Genomic DNA, 22,717 nt, shown 5'->3' with positions numbered 1-22,717 from the left:
ATTTTTGTTCCCTGGAGAACTTGAGGATCGTGAATCTGAGTATATTTCCCCAACCAAAGTCCTGCACTGAAGAGAATCCAAGAATTAAGATCTAACAGGTTAACTTTAGGAACTGTTAAACGCCTCCAGGTATATGTTACCCAAAATGATAAGCAGTTGAGTTCTCAGAAAGTATGTGAACAAGGCTAATGTCGCAATTAAGCGACTGTTCTGAAGATAAGCTGCTACTTAGCAGTAGTATGTTCTGACCACAAGAACATGAAGGCTCCCAAAGGCTTTGGGGTCAACTGTGCTTTGAGGTCACAAATGTCCAAATACTGGAGTACACCTTGGTACCTACTGAATAGAGCATGAAGTAGAACTCCAACTACTCGAAGAAGTATCAACCTTCATCCATTACAAATAGCAAAAACCTCTATGAAATTTCAAGGCTTATACCAGTATCATCTAACAGAAAAATCTCATTAATTCTCAGTTTATCATTTTGAAGATTAGGCTGAAGTTTATGTGTACTCTTTGTGGAAACGGGTCACAGAAGACCTCAAGAGAACCAAACTTATCTGTGGCAAAGTCTGGCTTCTATGGGACAGCAAGCTGGGTCTGCTGCTTTCTTATAAGCAGTCAACAAACCTGTATTCCTGCGTGGACGGACCACTCATACTTTACCATGACAGCATGACGGCCCATTCAGCGCTGTCTGCTCAGGCAGGTCTCACTCCCTCCTTCCTCTTTTTGTTAGTGTTTACCTAAACCTACATCTTAAAATTCTTCATAATTTAAACTTATGTTTAATTATGCAGCACATTCTTTCCATCTTGCCAGTAACTGATTAGTGAGGTTTTACAATATTTTTATTCTTTAATTACAGTGAATAAAGTTCAAGACAAAACATTCCAATGTTAATAAAAATACTGTCAATATCAGATTTAGTTTTTAAATAAAACTCAAGGTGCTGGACTGAAGGTGGCTCCGCAGAGTCCACCGCCTGTTCCAAGCTGCTTAGATCCCAGATCTATGCAGCTGGACTGGGTGGGTGTCATTTCAAACACCCTCAGATCCTGGCCACGGACATCCCTCTGTGAATAAGATTTTTAACCACTAATTAGAAACAATTCTACATTTAACTGGTCAATATTAAGCACTCTGAATTTACTCTCTGTTATTTCCCAGAATCTGATCTAGTTAAAGATATACCCAAATGAGATTAACAGTGCTTTTTTACTTCAATCTTAACACAATTATGTAGTTCTCCTGGTGGAAAGATTAAGGCTTGTGTCAACAGACAGTATTTCTTCTGCTGCACCTTAAAGTCGCCTATTACCAGTTCCACTGGGATAGATTTTATGTCAGGTCCCAAGACAGGCATTACATTTCCACTAAATTACATGCTACATTCTCAAGACTGATTCTAGAACAACTGGTTTCATGAGGCAGATGTCACAGTTAACAACAACAAAAAAAATCAAGTGACTTGTTTTACATTGATTTTAAGAAAAAATTCATTAAGGGATACATGTTTAGCATTTAAATACAGAATGATTGTATAAATTAGATTTCAGCTGACAGGACAATTTAGCAAGTCAGATAAAGCTCCTAGAAACATACTGAAAATAAAGCCAGATATACAATAAGAAATAGATTCTATGGAACTTCCATTTATCCTTTAGCCACAGTTTCAATGACTATATTTTCTGATCCCAAAATCAGAACACATGGTTTGTCAAAGGATTTTTCTGTGCTACTCCTGGGTATAAGAGGTGATGAGAGATGCTTTTATTTTTGTAAGGCCAGATACTGAACCTCAAAGCATTTTAATGGCTTACGCCAATGTGACAGAATATAGGAAATCTGCATTGTTCCAGGAAATTTAGTTAATATGGTCACCAAAGTTACAGTAACCATAACTGACAGCTCTCCCTGCTCTTATTCTACTAAGAAGGAACTGTGACTCTTTTTTTCTCCTTTCTTTAGCATCTCTCTCAGGAGAGGGAGAGGGAGAGAGAGAGGGAGGTCAAAACCTCTGATTTGGAGGTCCCATCAGTTGCCGTAAGTTGTATGTAGAGATAACTTTGCTGACTACCGCTTCCCAAGAAACTGGGGCCAAGGGAGTCACAGTGCTACCAGAGTGACAATTTAGGGAAACCCTCCAATGGAAGATTAGTTTCTAAGTACACAGGGCAGTGACCCTGCAGTAGCCTGTGGTGAGGAAATCCTCGTGTTGGAAAAATGCTACTGTGAACAGTTAAGACAGGAACAATACATCAGCAGAGGGGGGCAAGCAGGCAGGAAAGGTGAATCAAGCACACACTCACACACGCACCAAGGTTCCTTTAGTTTCTTTCCCCAGTCCCTCTTCTTCAGTCCTGCTTTCTAGCCAGGACCCATGGCAGGAGTGGCAGGACAATTAGCAGGAAAGCTTGGAAGGGTTCTACCCTGCTTAAAAAATACTTTTGCTTAAAAACACTTGTATATCCAGTGATTAGCAATTGAGATGTGAAAACAATTAACTACTTAGTAGTTAAACTCTACTAATTATCAAAAGTCCTGGCCTCCTGGGATCCGCAGGTTATAGCTGGAAGTCACACCGCATTTCTTAAAGCTTTTTCTGAATGCTTAACAGGTCTCTTTCAGTGTTAATTGCACTTGTAAAACACATCTGTTTTTTCCCTTTAATCTCTAAAATCTGTTCTTTTTTTTTCCATTTATCAAAACAGGAAAGGGTCAATTTATCATTTGCTCTATAGCTTCTCTGAATTTGATTACGATTCCACGCAGATCTGTGTGACAGGTAGAAGGGGGGTAGAGTCATCAAGACACTTCAGAGCTTGGACTGCAGTGGCTTTAGGTGCTTGTGGTAAGATTCATGGACCTGCAGGGAAGGGAGAGAGAGAAAGAATTACTGATGAGGAGTTTGCAATTTAAAATAGCATACTTTAAGTCAAGAAATTATCTGAATCTTATTTGGATCCTGATTCAAAAAAACCAAAAGTAAAAAAACTTTCCCCCAAAAAAGGGGGAAATCTGGACACTTAGCAGGTAATTCATGATATTAAAAAAGATCTTATTCCAATAAAGAGCTTAAAAAAATGAATTATTGTTAATTTGTTTAGGTGTGAGATTGGCATTGTGGTTATGTTTTTAAGAGTCCTTGTCTTTTAGAGATATATACTGAAATATCTATGAATAAAAGTATCTGCTATCTTGGATTTGCTTCAAAATTATCCTCAGCTGGAAGGTTCAAATGAAATGCAACTGGCCGTGAACAAACCATTGTTGAAACATGACAAAGGGTACAGGGAGATGCACTGCAGTATTCTGTTTGTGTATACGTTTGAAATTTTTTGATTGTTGCTAAATCATCAAGGAAACTAAAAACCTGCACACTGCAGGAATGACCTTGTTCCCTTCAGAACCTGTTGCTCAAATAGAGATTGTCTGAAGTGGCCATGAGAGCCTTCAAAGCTTTCAAAGATGATCACTCTCAGAGGTCTTTCCTGCCTTAATATTTAATGAATAATTTCAAAACGTGAAAAGACTTTTCTTTTTTTACCTCTGTTTTGTTCAGTGGGGATTTCTTGGCCCATTCAAACAAGTTTTCATACACATTCCCATCATAGCGGCCAAGCACAGAGCCCAGTGTCACATCCTGAAAATCAAATGCATCAACCAGAGCGACAGCATCAGGGCGAATCGCAGTCAGTAACTCCTTTATGCGCTCGTTCACTTGGGTGATTTGAGACTCTGCCATGATGCTCCCCTAAAAGAAACAAGCAACAAGCAACCAGAGATGTTATATAGGTTTGTACACAGACAGATAGATCTATGTAAGTATATATATACATATGCACAACTACAAAGTAAACCAGTTATTTTTCAATAAAAAATTAAGAAATAAAGAAATAAAAGGACTTAAACTGACAAAATACTGACCTGAAGAAAATCCCCTGCATTCTGACTGATTCCATACAGAGCATACAAGAGACACAAATTCCTTAAGACAGCTTGGATGGACTTCTCTTGAATTTGGAGGAGTTTTTCCGAAAAGAGCTTAACTGTCACATAGTGGCAATGTGCCTAGATAAAAAGAAAACACCAGAGTGTAAGAACCTTTGAGGGACTTTCCTGGTGGCATACTGGTTGAGAGTCTGCCTGCCAATGCAGGGGACACAGGTTCCATCCCTGGTCTGGGGAGATCCCACATGCCAAGGAGCAACTAAGCCTGCGAGCCACAACTACTGAGCCACAACTACTGAAGCCTGTGTGCCTAGAGCCCGGGCTCTGCAATAAGAGAGGCCACAGCAATCAGAGGCCCACGCACTGCAACGAGGAGTGGCCCCTGCTCGCCGCAACTAGGGAAAGCCCGTGTGTAGCAATGAAGATCCAACACAGCCAATAAATAAATGAATAAATAAATCTATTAAAACAAAAAAAGGAATATTTGAAAAAGATTCAACAGTGATAAGGTTTCTGCCCTAAGAAAATGAGGTGGGTGGTGAAGGATGGAGGAGGGGAGAAGGAGGGAGAACCATCGCTAACCTCACTTGCTCGAACGAGGTCAATGGAAGTTAGGTTCCACGCTACCTCCTTGTTTTCTCTGTGCATCACTTCAGTTTGAAGGTTTTTTGCAGCGATTTCTACTAATCTGTTAAAAAAAGAAAAACACTGGAAAACTGGAGCTCAAGGAAGTGATCGCTAGTATTTGTGCTCTCTCGCCAGGTCCCTGGCCCCAGAGGCCCCCACAGCCCTGTCCCAGCTCTCGAGGGTGTGCTCACCTGGCCGCACGAAGCTTGTATGCTTCTGTTAGGCTGTTGGGGCTGTTGATATCCACCACGGTCGGCCAGACGGCCACCTGCTGTGGCTGGATGCGCTGGCTGGGCAGGTCATTCAAGTAGGACACCATGCCACACACCAACTTGCCTGAGTGCACCTGGTCATAACTTTTCATCAGGAACCTGGAAGCCACCAGGACACATGCTTTCAGTAACTAGGCCTCTCGTTAAACAGAAAGAAAACAAACTCCTGAAATGACTTAAGCTATGTGACAGCTGCTTCATGCTAGTCTGATCACAAGACATAAACTATGGGTCAGGATGGAAGGCAAAAATGACATCTTTCAGGAACAAACATAATGCGAAGAGAAAACATGGGAATAGGACCCAATGGAAAGGACTCGAACGTTCTTGAGAACAGATATGAGAAATCATGAATCAGAGTCTCACCTGGCTGTCTGTAGCATCATGACAGTGTTTTCTCCCTCAAAGGTGCAGGTTGGGGTAAAACTGACGTAAATGTTTGGAAGTCCACTGCAGTGAGAATAGCCATGCCCGCCACAAGCCATCCGGCATGCTTCGATACCAGCGTTAGTTGTCCAGGACGTGAAAGCCTTCAGCCCAGCGGTGAGCGCGTGAAGCTGAAGGGGGAAACCCAGGCCATCAGAACATCTGTGGTGCTGACAGCCCACGTCCCAATGAGAAACACTTAACAACACTTGTCACTTTCAAAATCACTTGCCAGGGACTTTCCTGGCGGTCCAGTGGTTAGGGCTCAGCGCTTTCACTGCCAGGAGCCCAGGGTTCAATTCCCGGTCAGGGTAATAAGATCCCACAAGCTGTGAGGCACAGCCCAAAAAAAAAAAAAAAAAAAACCCACCACCACAACAAACAAAAACCAAACAAAATCACTTGCCACGCATGTGAACTGAAAAGCATGCTCATCTGCTTGGCCTGAGCTAGTAACATTTCCCACATTCCCTTCTGAATTGTCCTACTTGGCAAAAAAAAGGCACCACTTAAGTTCCTTTGATTAATAAATGACCAATGTGGTACAGTAATTCTGAAACTTAAAAAACAAACCCACGTCTTCACATCTGATCCACTCAGAAAAAGTTCTCTCTTTTGAGAATATACGGATTCCTTTCAAGATATCCCAGTGTTTTGTTTCCTTAGGACACGATCCAACAGGCAAATATGAACCAGAAAGGTGCCCACAAGGGAACGACATAGACACAGACCTCAGGCAGCTCACTCAGGTCCCCTTGGCCGATGTCTTCATTAATCCGATGATAGGTCTCTTTCATGTATGTGCCCACAAACTGGAAGGCATAGGCAGTGGCCAGGAGGGGAAAGAGTTTATACTGCTGGGTTTGATAATCCAAAATCTGTGGTTCTGGTTCACTAAAGCATATAAAAAAGGGGAAAAAAAATTAAACGCCTATACAGAGCTTACTACGTGCCAGGTTCTGGTCTGAGCACTTCGATAGATTAATTTATCTAATCTTTATAAAGATCTTGTGAGGTAACTTTTATTACCCCCATTTTACAGATGGGGAAAATGAGAGGTTAAGAACCTGCTCGGGGTCACAGAGATAATACGTGGCAGATCCCTGATTTAAATCTAGGCTGTCTGGTTACAGAAGACCACGCTCTTAACCACCTTGATGAGCTGCCTTAGGTGGACAGGATTTTCTAGCTGATGTTCATATTTTTCTTAGTCTTTCCAGTCTAACTAAGAAAATTGTATCTCATGGCAACTTTCAGAAACAAAGTTTGTTAACGTCACAGCTGGATGGCAATGTTAAAGGCTCTAGATGGCTGAATGAACTGTATTCTAACCACAATTTGAGAAGACCCAGTGCACTGAGTTAAATATCTGAAGTCTAAGAAAGTCTGCTCTTATCAATTTCTTTATTCCTTCTTTAAGAGTAAAAAGTTTATCAAAGAGTTATGCCCAAGTAGTAGGCAGTAGTAAGAATAAACTATGTCCATGAATACAACAGGGAATCAAGTTTAATGTCACTTTCACTATACCCAATTTGTAATTACTAGTAGCAATTAGAATCTTCACACTGCCTTCAGTGTTTTAAACATTTCACTTATAAAGCCCAAGTAATAGTACTGTTTTCCTTAGAAGATTAAAAGTAATAATTAGGTGGTTATTTTCATCTGTCCACTTACGGGAAGTCTAGGTTCTAGGTAGCAGAGCCAGTATAGTGCCATCCTAGCTAATTTTACAGCATATGCATTTTCCCCACACCACATCTGGGAATTTTGATATGTGGATGGGTCTGAGCCAGGTCTTCAGTAGTGAGCTCATCTCAGACTCCACCCTTACCCAGGCTTGATTTCAGACTGATGCCTCACGGCACTGTATCGGATGGCAATGGTGCACGCCTTAGACATACACCGGGCGGCTTCTCCCACGAGGAAGGACCTGATAAACACCATGGTCCCGTAGGTCAGCTTGTTACTCACAGGCTTCATGTACGTGCCATCAGGCTTCACCTGGAAAAAGAACGGGCGATGGATGCTTCCTTCTGTTAAACCCAAGTGGCAGTTTAGGCCAGTGCTTCTCAAAGTGTGGTCCCCAAAAAGGCAACATCAGTCCCCACCCTGACCTCCTGAATCAGAAACTCTGGAGGCCAAGCAATCTAGGGTTTAGCCAGCCATCCAGGTGACGCTAATGCATGCTACAGTTTAAGCCCCGCTGGTTTGGCAAACCAAAACATGCTCGTCATACCTGCCGACTGCTTTTGATTTCACGGTCACAACGAAAGCAGCAGGAGAGGTAAAACTCTGCTATTACCTCTAACAGAACAGACCCTTCCAACCCGTGATTATCAACAGCGACTGAAAGCCCCAAGTCTGACACCTCTGCTCCTGTTCTCTGTGTAGATATACCTGGGCATGCTTCATCAGCATGTTTTCTCTAGGAATGCGATAATTGTCCATCTTCAGGTAGCCATTATCCATCTCATCATAGCCAAATTTGGGGCCGATGTCTCCAACGGTGATACCTACCACAGAAGAAAGGAAAGTCACAAGGCATTTATGCTCTGGAGTTCCTGGCTTCCCTCCCCCTCTTTAGTTACGTACTACACTTTCTGCAGAAGACAGTGACTAGTTTGATTTTTCACCTCAACATCAGATGAACACGTCTAACCTGGCAAAGGCTTATGGGTCCCAAGTTCACGAATAGGTACAATGAAGGCATGTAAGCCATAGCATTTCCCCTGAGTGATGAGCTGGGCAAGTACGATCGCATGATTTGAAGTCTTTCCAACTGCAACATCAAAGAGAACAAGAGAGGCAAGTGAGCAAACGTTATTACGTTTTCAAAGGATAGAATCAAAAGGGGGGAAAAGCACACGTTAAATATAGCACTAGATTCCATCAATAAAGTGTGCCCAGAGAGCTTTTCCTATGACAGTGTCACACCTAGTTTTCAGAAGGAAATCCAGTTAAGCTGACAGCTACTAAAATCCATTGAATTTTGGCAAAGCAATCCTTCATTTTTAATATATATATATAAACAAACTGTTATTGAGATATAATTGACATATAACATTGCCTAAGTTTAAGGTGTACAGCGTGTTCATTTGATAGCATTTTTAAAAAGTAGGCTTTACTTTCTTTTCTACATATTTTTCATTCATTTACATACAGAAAATTTTATAGAACATTACTTCAAATTACTTCCTTTTTCTTCCTTAAGGCAGGGCTTTCCAAAACAGTAGCCACTAGCCACTAGCCACTGTGGCTATTCACATTTAAATTAATTATAATTAAATAAAATAAAAGATTCAGTCCCTCCATCAGCTAGCTACATTTCAAGTGCTCAACAGCTGAAAGTGGCTAGTGGCTACCATACTGAACAGCAAAGACAGAGAATATTCCATCACTGCAGAGTACTATGGGATACAGCTGCTTTGAGCGATTTTTGGTTAACATGTCCAGAAATAACTTGGTGTACCCCCCCAAAAATAATAAATAAATAAAAAAAAAAAACACAAAAAAAACATGTCCAGAAATATTTCTTTTTTTGCATGCTAGTTTTTTTCCTATCAAAATGTAATCTCACATATTAAAATATATAATATGAATCACAAAATCCTTCAACCACTAATCTCATGTGAAATACATATCCTAAAACTAACTCAGAATGGAAGATGACATTAAATAACCTTCGTGTCAAAGCTATTTATAATAAAAAGTTGAAAACGACTCAAATGCTTTTCACTATGGAAGTGACTAACCAAACAGGGAATACTAAATTACTTTGATGACTATGGAGACTACGCTAACACATGGGAATATTTAGATGAAAAACTATGAAAAGCAGAGTAAGACAGCTGCCCTTTCGGCGCTTTGCAAAACCTATCAATATCTATAACATGCAACACAAGAGAATGTGAAATAGTTTAGAACAGTTTAAACCCTAACAGCTTCTTCTATATTTCAAAACCATATTCTCATGTAAGCTCTATATTCTAAACACAGTGTTATAATAAATCTTGAAAACATCTAATAATTTAAAAAGTTCACTTACGCCCACCAGGCCACCACTTGATGGAGGTCACAGTAGGACTATTGAGAATGAACTCCTGGGTTTTAGGGTCATAAGTGGCTGTGGTTTCCAAGCCTCGAAGATGAGTTCCTAAGAAAATGAATTAGACCTACTTCAGACAGAATATGGGAAAAAATAGGTACAAGGTAAAAACCTCCTGCCTAGTCCTTTAAAGCTCTAGCATCTCAGAGAGTAACAAAATAGAACAACAAAACATCTGTAGATGAGCTACAAATGGTAGATAACCAAGATACCTAATTTCCTATGCTTAAATCAGGCAGTTCCTATTAAGTTGAAAATACAAATGTCAAGCATGTTCTATTTCTATACTAGACTTAGTGCATGTCTATGCCAGTGGATATGGAACATTTATTTAGATCAACCTAAAGAAAACATAAAGGCAGATTACAATCATGGTTTCGTAAGATCACAGGATACGAATTTAACAGGGAAGCTAACTGCCCCTTCGAAGGCATCTCTAAGTTGTTAGTGTGCCAATTTCATCTCATTTGTGTCTACCACATCAATGCAATATTCTGGAATTCTGTACTAAAACAAAGAATGAGAACACATGACAGGAAGAGACTCCAACTAAAGTTCTTGTAAACTGAGAATTTCTTTCAGAATGAATGCTATGAAGGAAAACATGAGCTTAAAAAGTTATAACTGGGATTTCCCTGGTGGTCCAGTGGTTAAGACTCCATGCTTCCAATGCAGGGGGTGTGGGTTTGATCCCTGGTCAGGGAACTAAGACCCCACATGCCGCGTGGCACGGCCATAGTGGGGAAAAAACAGTTATAACCATTATGGGGAAAAAGACCTGGAACGATGACTTTTTTTAATTTCTGAAAGTCAAATAATAAGGTCTAGGGACTTCCCTGGTGGCACAGTGGTTGGGAATCTGCCTGCCAATACAGGGGACACCGGTTCGAGCCCTGGCCCAGGAGGATCCCACATGCCGTGGAGCAGCTGGGCCCGTGAGCCACCACTGTTGAGCCTGTGCTCTGTAGCCTGTGAGCCACAACTACTGAGGCCCAAGCGCCTGGAGCCCGTGCTCTGCAGCAGGAGAGGCCACCGCAATGGGAAGCCTGTGTACCACGGCGAGGGGTGGCCCCTGCTTACCACAACTGAAGACAGCCCGTGTGCAGCAATGAAGACCCAGTGAGGCCAATAAATAAATAAATAAATAAATACTTAAAAAAAAAATAATAATAAGGTGTAAGTTCACCTTGCAGACTTCCAACACTAGGCCTTAACTTATTCCTGGCTGGTTCACTAGCGTGAGTAGGAAGAGTTTCCATTTTCTTGTTTACTGCAGATGGAGAGGGATTTGTGCCTATTTATTTATTTATTTATTTATTTCTGTGTTGGGTCTTCATTGCTGTGTGCGGGATTTCTCTAGTTGTGGCTTGCGGGCTCTAGAGCGCAGGCTCAGTAGTTGTGGCACACGGGCTTAGCTGCTCTGCAGCATGTGGGATCTTCCCAGGCCCTCAGGGATTGAACCTGTGTCCCCTGCACTGGCAGGCAGATTCTTAACCATTGCACCATGAGGCAAGTCCAGGATTCATGTTTTAAATCCTAATAAAAATTTGCCAAAATTCTTTGAAAAAAATTATAAAGAAATGTTCTAAGTGACACTCTCCCTAGTAACACTGTCCTGAAGCCAATGCTGAGAACCTTTCACCACACTGCTTTGATAACGCCAGATCTCATGAAACACTTAGGAACTTCCAAGTTGAGTAACAGAAATGGCCAGCTTTTGTGTGATCTACAACCTTTCCCTGTGTGAGAATCAAGGAATCAGACACTGAGACTCCTTTCACCAAAGAAGAAACTTATAGAGAACAAGGTAGCATATTATAAGACAAAGTTGTGGAGGAAAAAGGAGCAAGTAGCAAATGCACACTGGACCAGCTGTTCTGAAACCTCTGAGTAGGAAAAGAGAAGACAGAAGTAAATGAATGGCAAACACAGACACCAATGCAGAATGGATGCTACCAGGACAGCCACTATCTCTAGCCCCTTCCAGTTCATGGGAAAAGGTAGGTGAGGGATGGCAAGAAAACAGAAAGGTGGTACATACAGAGTGTGAAATCAACTGCCTGGAAGTACAACTTACCTTATTTTCTCTAAACTTTAACAAAAGCTACCTTCAGAACTTTATTGAATTTACTGAATCAAGGCACAGATACCGTCAGGGTACAAAATTGCAAGTTTTGATTCTATAAGCCACTCATTTCCCTTCACCAAGTCAAGAGCACACATACTATTAATTTGTATTTCTTCTGGAATCTGTGCAAGCTCTTTAAGGTATCAGTAGCAAAGGTAATCAGATAGTAATGAAGAGATGGGTTCAGACTCTATATACACACAAATTCTATACAACTTCAGTAAACTTGAAAAACCACTTAGTAAGTAAGGTCTGACTTGTAATTCCTGACCTTCTGAAGGGCAGCCATGAATAAATAATCAGCATGTCTGTGACAACATCAGCTTTAATTTCCACTGACCAAAGCACTGTCTATGCCAAGACTCATATGCGTGAAAACCCTGGTTGCTGCAGAAAGACTGCATTTAAACAGGTCTTACACAGCACGTGGATATGCCACCGCTGACATGTGGTGGACACGCCATGCACGCTGAGCTCGCAGAGCCCCGCCCAACCCAGAAGGAAGACTGAATGCACCATACCATGACCCATCTCTGTCTGGGCATAAGCGCCAATGATCTCCAAGTTCCAGGCGGGGATGAAGAAGCGCTCCTGCTGTTCCTTGGTTGCCTGGTGAAGCAAGGTGGGCAGGAACATGCCCAAATGAAGATCCAGAGGCCCAGACTGCCCTTGGTGCACAAAGCTTCAAAGAAATACCAAGGATGGGCATTTGAGAGAAGGGTTATCAAGCGTGAGAGAATCAGCACTTTGAACAAATAGAGCAAGGGAAGGAGAAAAAAAAAACCTTAAATGTGAGTTAGCTGGGTGAACTTTATCATGGATGGGAGCACTGCCCCTTTCTGTATTACTTTATAACTCTTGGCAATTTCCATTTTTCTCACATTGGCAAGAAGTATTTTCTAACTACTCATCTCTAAAATAATTAATCTTGGCAGGGACTGGCTACCAACGCCAAAGCCTGTGCAGCACAAGACCATGTGAGCAAGGCAGGGGATTCCAGCCCTGCAATTAAAGGAACGTTAATAAAAAATCAAAGAGGCTGGATGGAATGGAGAATTTAAGTTGTACAATGACTTATTTATTCTACTGAAAAGCTGAGACAGGAGAACGTAGTAGTTCTCTTGGATGAAAGTTTTTCCAGGATCTAATTCCAATAATGCTTCTAGGCTGGAATCTTTTCTGTTTGTCCATAAAACATCCAGCATTAATCCACATTCCTCACATTTCACATTCCATCACAATTATCCAGCTACATGCTACTGAAACAATACAAAAATTGACAGCGCTCTTCATCCCAGTAACTAATTTCAGAAATAAAAAGGCGATTTTTAGTGAAGACCATAATATTTACAAATAACAGATTCACGCACAAACTCTTCATTACAATTATATGGGAATCATCACAAATGATAATAAACATGGTAGTTGTCATTTTAAATCCACTTTCTAAAGTCATTCTTTTCCATTTAAAATTTGCAGGTGCCTTAGACTTTTACGTGAATTTATTGCTAAGAGGAAATAGTTGTATACAGCTTTGTGATGTTGCATGTTACTGGCATTCTATTTAACTTCCAGCTCAAAATTAATCAACTCCATATTGCTCTTACTATGCTCTTTAACTATCTTAGTAATTAGCCTAAACATTTCAGTTTCAAAATTTATCCCTTTGCTCCACTTGAGGAGGAAAATAAACAGGGCAGGGTACTTTAGGCGAGGGCTGATGTGTGATGTCTTCCAATCAGGGTGGGGGTGGGCTGAGCTTTCAGCTAGCCAATCACATAAAAATCAAAGACTGCATGATAACTTCCTCATTTTACAGAGAAATTAAAGCTGAGATAAGTGTCCTCAGGTCAAAAAGATAATGGCAAAACAAGGACAAGAATATCATCACCTAATCACGTCGCCTAGTGCAACCTAGGCTGAGGACAACGGTGGGGACACTAGAAAGACTTGCCAAAACCACAGCTAGACTCGGGAGTGGCAAAGTGGAAATCCTGTAAGACAGTACCACTGGTGGAAACTGGGTGAAAGGTTCACAGGACGTCTTGGAGCTATTTTTGCAACTTCCTGTGAATCTGTAATCGTTTCATAATAACAAGTTTCAAAAAAAATAGTGTAAATTCCTGGAAAAACACATTCCTGGGATAAGAGAGTACCTTTCACTCAGAAACAGGAATGTCAACTGTCCTGTTTTTCAAAGACTGGTGTGTAGGAAGACAAATTAACATGTGCCTAGGAGCTGAAAGAAGAAAACTCTGAACTAGGACTGAAGCTATGGCCTGGGACCAACTGCTCTCAGTGCTGAGAGGCTACTTTCCATGACTAGAAACCAGAGCAATTCCTGGGGAAGGAAGGAGAGGCTGCTCTGAGGTGCCCACCAGACTCATCATGGGTAGGTGCGTTTTAGGGAATAATGACGAACACCCAGGGTTACCACGGAGGACACTTAGGAGGGCAGGGGTACAACTACTATAATCAGAAACTGTTTTGAAATTGAAAAATGTTTTCAGGAGAAAAATGTCTCACATGTGACTAGGATAAGGATTATTCAGAAGTGTATGAAATGTAGAAATGTTACAAGGAGAAAGTGACTTGGATAGTTTTTTATTTAAATCAAGTATTTGCTGTAATCTTTATGCATGATAAAGACCATATATTATTTTAAATTAATTTATTTTAAAATTGCAAAGCACCAACATTTTACTCAGTAAAGAGTTAGAATCAACTTTTTCAAAACTGTAACTTCCCAGGCTCTTCTACATGATGTAGGGCTGGGAAGGCTGGCAGTCAATACTGAGGACAAAATGATTAGGTTAGTAATATACGAGAAAGGAAGAAATCAAAACAGCATCTCCATGGATGGTACAATTATAATCCTAGGAAGTCAGCAACAATAAAACACCAACACCATCAACAGTAAATGAATTTAGAAAAGCTGTAGGCTATAAGTTAAAAAACAATCAAAATCTCTCATTCTTATCCATTAGAACCATTCAAATAGAAAACCCCAGTAAAAAGAAAGGTGATTTATAACAGCAACAAAATATTTTAAAAATGTGTTAAGTAATTTAGCTCAGAATATTAAAGATTTAATTAGGAAAAAATATAAATACCTAATAGGATGAATAAAAGATATGAACAACAGGAAAGAAATAGCTAATTCTTGGTTGAGAGGACTAAGTAAAATTAACACTTCCCAAGAAAATACAGGGATTTAATGTAACACAAGTTTTAAATTCCTATAGAATATGTTTTAGAACTTTGCAAATTGAGATCAGAATTCATCCAGAAGAATAAGTATGCAAGAACACCAAATACATATATCTTGAAATATAACAATAGTAGGCTTATCCTATCAGATTTTTAAATATCTTAAAAAGCAACAATGAGCCAAAACTTATGATGTTAGGAGAAAAAGAAACAAATTAATGTAATATATTTAAGGTTCCATAAATAAACTGAAACTATTACAAAACTCTAAGATGAATCAGAAAGAACATAACAAGGAAAGAGCTACTAGTTAATAAACATAAAACCAGTATGGGATTCACTCATCTCTCTGTATCATACGCAAGTCAAAGCATTAAACACAAATCAAACAAACAAAAAAGGGAATAAAATAAAAGATAATCATCTAAGATATGGGAAGAAGAAAATTTATACCTACTCAGAGAAGGAGGCACTGACTATATAAGGCCAAAACATTTAATAAAACAGAGGCAATAGAAAAAAATATTGGAAGGATACAATATAATCTTGTAAGATCAATATGCACGTTCTATTTATTCAATACTCAAAGGAGAAAAACCCAGTTTATACCTAGGAAATGCAGACAGTAAGCCAAACATATAACATCCAGGCTCACTAGCACTGGAAAATTAAAACTTTACTCTTAGGTATATATACATAAAACTAGCAAAAAACAAAGTAACCATGTCGATGAGACTATGGAGACACGAGTACACTAAATATATCAAAACTTCTTCCATGTCTTGTGCATCAAAAGCTTCATTCCTTCCAAATGTAGTAATTCATTTTTGAGAAAGATATCCCAAGGAACATAGTTTTTGTAAAGAAGTTTCTATTGTTATTACTAACAGTGATATACCCAGGGATAATACCCAGGGAGCAAGTCTCAAGTCCAACAGGGAAGAGACTCACTCCTGGAAAAAGAGGACAGGAACCTCTGAGAGAGACAGAGCAGTGAGATACAGGGAAAGAAAGATTAGTGTCTTACAAAATCAAATTTACTATTTATTTTTCAAGTTTCAAAGGAAGAGTATTTTTACATTTAAGTATTATGATGGGAATTTGCAAAACTACTGCACCATCTGCAAGGATGATAAGTATGTAGTACATAAGCTCTGTTTTCCTTAATAATTTATAACAATAGCAACAGAAATTCTACAGCCAGACTGCGGATAATTTTTGACTCACTCGTAGAAAAGGCAAGAAGAATCTCCATTAAGTGGCCAGAATTTGAAACGATCAAGTACCTGTGAAGACCAAACATACTACCTGCTTTGTGACTTGGAGGATCGTATACTCAGGATAGTTAACCCTGAACCACGTCTCAGACTGTCCCTTTAACACCAGAACCCCAGGAAGAGGATGCCTCCTTGGTCCAGGCCTCTGTCTCTGATTAAGGCTCACGGAACCACAGACCAAATGCGTGCTGGGGCTTGTGTGCCTATATGGACAGATGTATACTTAGAGGAGGGAAGACACAATTCCAGAGGGAAGAGAGAAGACTGGTGACCTAGACTTTCTGCAGGTGGTTGAATTTTAAGATTCTTGAGGATTCTGGAATAAGCGTGAGCAATTTTGAGTCTCCTCACTTCTCAGCAGCTGCCTAGAGGTGAAAGAATGCCGAACTCGAAGTTGCATTCAATTCTGTGAGAACACTTTAGATGACCACTGTTAACCAATGTTCCAAAGTACCAGAATTTAAAAACAGTCAAATCTTCACCCTGTACAAGTTGCTCTAATTCCAATCCCGTTGATGCTAAAGTACTTTTTATGTATATTCTACATAAGATTGTACTGTCACAGGATGCAAGTTAGCCAACAAACTGACTGGCTTCTCTTGAAAAGAACAGCAGTCAGCGAAGCACAAATAACATGAACTGACAAAGTTCCAGCAAGAAACAAGACCCAATCCTTTTTTTAAAAAATATTTATTTATTTATTTGGCTATGCCAGGTCTTAGTTGGACTTGGGATCTAATTCCCTGACCAGGGATTGAACCCGGGCCCCCTACACTGGGAGCACAGAGTCTTAACCACTGGACCTCTAGGGAAGTCCCAAACTAAGACAATGTCAAAACTTTGTTCTCTAAATAAACCACAGAGATTAAGACACAGGTGGTTCGAATACAAGAAAACATTCGAAAACTAGAAGGAATAAGGGAAATAAAACTCTAGTGAATACAAACTCAGCCAGAGCAACACCGGACTTTAGTCCAACACTCTTGGCCCCTCAAACCACTGAAGTTCAAGTCTCATTCCTTCCTCTCTTCCTTCAAATATATACTTGAAATGTACTTTATAAATAGATGCAGAAGGATTTGACCAACAACAGATACACAGATCAGACTCATTTAGCCTCACAACAGTTTACCTATCATGCCCCCTACTTCAAGCTATTTCAAGATTACAAACACCCACGCACAGTCTAAGAGAGGAGCATTGTAGGACTGTGATCTTTCTTCCCTTAGGACACGTTCCTTCAGGTCTGGCACCTCAGTGTTGACCATCCTGAAGCTAGCCTCGGGTGACTGGCAGGGTGCTCACAGCACCGAACCATGACCAGAATCTGCAGTGCCCACGGGCATTAGGAGAAAGAACATTTCCTTAAACCAATTCGCAAACAAAAAAGCACCAAATGCAAACACAAAAATGAAGCTTTCCTGATATTTGCATCCTTTCCTCATTCCCTTTCTTTACTTTCCTTTATTTATATAAGGGAAGCATTACAAGAATTAGGAGTGAGACTGGGCAGCTCATATTCAAGATACTCAAACCTGGCAATGGCCTCGTCTATGGAAACAAACCTGTTTCACAAGACCACACACAATACTTTTTGAAAGTAGCCAAGTTTTTAGGAACAGTTTAACCAAGAATTACTGGTACTATAAAGTCCATAGACATGTATACAAAAGCGAATAAAAAGAAACGAAGAGCATTATGGACTTTTTTCCAAACCATCTCACAACCTTCACCGCTCCAATGCTCTGCCCCATTAAGATCCACATCTTTAACGTCATTATTTCTTTTTTTTTTTTTGGCACACGGGCTTAGTTGCTCCGTGGCATGTGGGATCTTCCTGGAGCAGGGATCGAAACTGTGTCCCCTGCATTGGCAGGCGGATTCTTAACCACTGCGCCACCTAGGAAGCCCTAACGTCATTAAAACAGAGCATCTTCCAGATGTGGCCGAGGCACGAAGCCTCTTAAGAATTTCCCACTAAATCTTGAATCAGACATCAACGCGATGGGGCGCTCTGTCGTATTTTTGACCCCATCTTTCCAAACTGCTCAACACCCCTTTCAATGGGTGTTCGCAGCGATGGTGAAGAGCTTTAAACTATGAGAAAATAAGAGGCTGAGTTTTTATTTAAGATTTAACAACTTAAACATAAAATCCCAAATGTGTAGCAGCAGGAAAAAAAAAGGTCAAACGCCAGGAGTTATTTGTCAACTGAAGTCCTGAGGTGGATTACCCGCTGACCCTCGAATATTGACTAACCGAATATTGACTAACCGTGGCCCATTTCCGTCTGGGCGTAGGTGCCAATTATCTCGAGTTTTTGCGATGACTGCAGCCATTTCTCTTGCTGAGCAGTGGTGCCCTGATTCAGCAAGGTAGGAATAAACATGGAGTAATTGAGGCCCACAGGTTCCACAAAATTGACCAAATGTAGTCTACAGGAGAGAAAAGAAAAGCATCTCAGCCTTACTCTAGAAACTGCATTCTACCACCATCCTTGCCAGATAGCTATGGTCCTGAGGATGAAAGTTAGAAAACTGAAACCCCTTTCTTATGAAATTAAGACTAATATTTATCATTTACTACCTAAAAAGCCAACAGCAGAATCTAATGGTAACTTTTCTCCCCCAAGTCATTTCAGGGCCATAACTCTGAATGACATACATAATCCAGGAAGCAAATTCCACCCATGTATTAGCCTCAAATCCTTTCTGTTTATTATTTTGTTGGTGTTATTCTGTTGATTTTTTTTGGGAATGCATGTGTGTTCGTTTTTGCTTTATTTTCGGGTTTTACTTGTTTTGAAAATCAAAAGGAATTCCATAGAACACTTATTTGTTGAACTGTTCACAAATGTAACAGATAATTTAAACTATCTTTCCCTAGTAATTGAAGCCAATGTCTAGAATAGTATATATACATTATGGGGCCAAAGCACAAATCTCTAAAGCTCTTCAGAGTGTACAGAGGGGTACGTAGGTAATGTGAACATGTTAAAAACTGATCACAAACAGTCTTTGAAAATTCTTCCAGATTAAGGAAACTCTAATCATAATAAAATTCAGTCTTCAACGATTTTCTCATAAAAGAGAATCTGTGAAATAGTCAAAATACGAGTTACATACACTAGTCAGCCTTGGCTATTCTGTTAGATCTATCTATAGAAAGAGCTTAAGGTACACAGTAAGTATCTCCTAACTAACCCTCGTGACTTTCCAAGGGATGGATAGGAAGCTGTGTCATCATCAGCCAATCCCGGCCGGTCCAACAAGCAGGGCAGGAATTAAGGGAAAGAGGGAGTAGGCTGCCAGCTCAGTTTTGGGGAGGCCCTGAAACCATCCCACCACCTTTCAGGGGTGCTGGGGACAGATTCAAACACCCCAGGAATGCCTGGACTAGCCGACATCAAAAATGCTTTTGAACCCTGAGGTTCTATGATTTCTACACAAATATCAAATGTTAATTTAAACTGAAAGGAGAGAAAGGGGAAAGGAGGTGTAGGAACAGAAAAGGTGAGTTAATTTCCAAGTAACTCTCATCAGCAGCGACTTCCTGCTGCTGTACTAAAGAGAGAAGGAAGGTGCTTTGCAAAACAAACCCATCTCACTAAAGTGGGATAATGAGATAAATGTAGAAACTGGCCTCTCAAAGGCAAAGGGCAACACAGCACTCCCCAGAAGCCGTGCTTTACTAAAGGAGGAAATGAACCGGCAAGAATTTCTGAGAAATAAAAGCAGTAATTCAGGTGCTAATAAGACAGGTGGCGATATAAGACACTCCCAATCCCTTGAGAGGACTGAGGTGGCTCTGGGTGGGTAAAATGATGATACAAAATAATCAGCTCCAGGAGTTGATTATTTTGTATCATCAAACTGAGAGGGAAAAATATGTGACACAAAATAAAGACTGCCAAATACTCATGTTCTTCATAAACATACTGAGATTTCTTTTAACGCCACTTGAAAGAACTCAAGAACAAAATCTGAGTGTTTTTAAATTATGTTTAATCCCTCCTGAAGATGCTTTTCAAGGAACTAGCTTTAAAAACCCAAGAAGGATAACAAAAACCACGACTGATTCTCGTTAAAATTTTAAATTACTTTTAAGAACATTTTACAGTTCTTTTCATAGCAAACAGTATGGTTAAAAAACAAAATTAGGGAAGCAACTTTTATATTCCCCAAACAGCAAAGTCTTATTTTCTCAAGGAATGGAGAGAAGAATTTTTGAGAAATCTCAAGGTACTTTACTAACATTTTAGTTAATTTCAAAATAGTCTCATGAGTTTTATTTTGTGAAAGGAGAATTGAACGTAAAAGAGACATAAATGCCCTAAATCCCCAGAAAGAGAAATATTACTGTATTTCATTAATTCTAGCATCCCTCTCCCCCCAGCCAATTTTAGCTTTTAAGAAATTCGATGCATCTCACAATGAATGGTACATGATAGGTAACTTTGTTAACGATACATAAAACATGGGTGTGAGTGACAACTGATGGCGTTCAGTGATTGCTGAGACTGATTTTCAATCCCCTTCTCCAACATATTGATACACTGATCTCCCTGTCACATCCTAGAAATACTGAAAAGATGTCAAAGGGTGTGTCAAAGTCTGTCCTTTATACTTTCCAAGTATTGAGGTCTGTGTCATAAGGAATGATACACAAAACAACTGGCTGGTGTCCATTGATCTTTAACTCACATAAAGGACTCTGTTCTATTTCATTGTGACTTCACTGGAATCTGGTTACACATTACGAACGATCACAGGTTAGGAAATCTTCTAATCAACTCTGAAACACAGGGCATCAGCCATTTAAAAGTAAAAAACAAAACAAACCCCCTTTTGTGTTGTTTTAAGGAAAAGTAAAATCTTACTGATTTTTTAAAGTTCACAAACCTAACTCAGGTAAATCAGAAACATAAGCTTCTAAAAGTTACTCCACCTCAATATCCTCACTGCCATGAGTTACAAATTTTAAAAAGAAAAAAAGAACATTTGGAAATTACTAAGTACTCTGATTGGGCTACCAAATTAACTGTATTTTCATAACTAAAATGGAAAGGAGTTTTGAGTGTGGTCCTTAAGGGCCGGAGTAGTTCGTTTCCTCTTGACCATAATAACCAGTTCAAACTGAAAATAATTAGATACCAAATGTATTAGCGGCAGGCAGTTGTATAAGGGAGGAACTTTAACATGTTTCATTTTTCTCGGCTATTAAATATGTACCATTCATATAATTTAGTCTTTATCGGTGAAAATATTGGCGTTTTTCTAAAATGTAGAAACCTAAAACAGGGAATGCCCAGGAATAAAAGAGAGGTGGAAGACACGCAGCAAGCCAAACGAATCTTATACTAAGATCATGTAATTACAGAGAGTTTAATTACATAAAGGCAAAAAAAAAAGTGTTTTATTTCTAATTACAAAACACAACAAAAAAACAGATGGTCTGAAAAAAGGACATACTCTTTTCAGCAGTAGGACCAAGGTATGTTTTCACAAGGTCTCCTACGCACAGGAGAGCCACTGAAATACCGGCACCAGATTCAACAATGCTGGGTTCTTAGAATACTTTACATTCATTCTGAGGTTTGACTAAAGTTCTTCTTCATCCACCCATATTTTCCATTATTTTAAACTCAAGATCTGCACTAGTATATGAAAATACAGTGTTACTGCTCCAAAATATTTAGTGTTCGGTCCTCGCGACTGAAAACATCCTTCCAAATGCAGCTTCTAAATTTAGCAGGCCTCTTACAAAAAGCAAAGTCACTCTGCATTTAAATCACTCAAAATTGAGACATCGGGACAGAATTTGTATGAATCTTGAGATGGACAATTACAGCATCTCCATGATCAGCTTTCTACAAATGTCATCCCTTTCAAAGGCTTTTAAACACAAAAGCAGGCGTGATTTTCTACACATATAACTTTAAAATGGCGTGAAAACATGCCGATTTGAGTCTTCAAACGCCAAACACGATGAAAAAGGACACCATAGACAGCGGATTGAAAGTTTTGGCCGAAGCACTTGATCTAAACTAAGCCATACCTACTTTTTAAACCACGTGATTTCAGCAGGGTCTGCGATGCCAAATTTCCTCATCTTCTCCACCATGGTGGCACTCTTCTTAACAGCCACGTCGTAACGCTGGCTACGACTGAGGAAATTCAAGTCTTCGTGCTGGAAGTCTGGGTCTTTCAGAATCAGGTTCTCTGGTAGGGAGTTAAAGGATATCAAGAGGGAGACAGACATTCAGGGCTCCGTTAAAGCTCCCCTGATCACAGCGGGTTTCAGGCTCAAGGGCACAGGTCCCCTTATCGGGATGGGCGATTCCCCCCGCCACAGCCTGCCCTGGAAGTGGGGGTCCCGGCTCCCCTAAAGCTGGGCCAGAGGCTGCGGCCTACGCCCTACAACGTCCCCTCCTCCGCCCCCGACTCCTCCCGGAGGGAGTCTCCAGCTTTGCTCGGAGAAGCTGGGAGGCCTGGTCCACCGTCCTCACCGATCTCTCGGCGGCGCCGGGTGTTCTCAGGGCCGCCGTCCAGGATGTGCGTGACCAGCTCCGGGTTGAAGCTGGCGGCGGCCCGCTCCTTCTGCAGGTCCTGATTCATGGTGACGGCCAGAAGAGGCGGCAGAGGCCGAGGAGACAGCGGAGGCGGCTTTGCCGGCAGCAGCGACTGCGGGTATCCGCACCTCCAGAGCCGGCCAGGCC

At 40.4% G+C, this 22,717-nt stretch overlaps 2 protein-coding genes across 3 annotated transcripts in view; one reads left to right on the top strand and one right to left on the bottom strand.

The window, feature by feature from the left end:
* Positions 1–833: 833 nt before the first annotated feature.
* Positions 834–22,641, bottom strand: ACOX1 (acyl-CoA oxidase 1). 2 transcript variants are annotated; one of them, XM_057716801.1, is made up of 14 exons: positions 22,508–22,641; positions 22,061–22,220; positions 18,274–18,434; positions 9,325–9,432; positions 7,939–8,058; positions 7,677–7,792; positions 7,111–7,280; positions 6,011–6,173; positions 5,220–5,410; positions 4,773–4,952; positions 4,537–4,642; positions 3,931–4,074; positions 3,551–3,757; positions 834–2,869 (listed from the first exon to the last, which is right to left on the bottom strand). In XM_057716801.1, exons 1-14 carry the CDS (start codon positions 22,614–22,616, stop codon positions 2,819–2,821), a joined length of 1,986 nt encoding a protein of 661 aa, XP_057572784.1. In that variant the 5' UTR covers positions 22,617–22,641; the 3' UTR covers positions 834–2,818. The 2 variants fall into 2 exon arrangements, with proteins under 2 accessions (XP_057572784.1, XP_057572783.1); XM_057716800.1 differs by lacking the exon at positions 18,274–18,434 and adding an exon at positions 12,034–12,194.
* TEN1 (TEN1 subunit of CST complex) overlaps positions 22,581–22,717 on the top strand; it is a 29,023-nt gene continuing 28,886 nt past the window's right edge. Inside the window, exon 1 of the mRNA XM_057716803.1 lies at positions 22,581–22,717. Within this exon, the coding sequence (XP_057572786.1) occupies positions 22,615–22,717 (103 nt within the window). The 5' untranslated portion in view covers positions 22,581–22,614.

Source organism: Hippopotamus amphibius, chromosome 17 (genome assembly GCF_030028045.1).
Source record: "Hippopotamus amphibius kiboko isolate mHipAmp2 chromosome 17, mHipAmp2.hap2, whole genome shotgun sequence".
NCBI classification, from domain to species: Eukaryota; Metazoa; Chordata; class Mammalia; order Artiodactyla; family Hippopotamidae; genus Hippopotamus; species Hippopotamus amphibius.
This window is presented reverse-complemented; position numbering and strand designations above follow the sequence as displayed.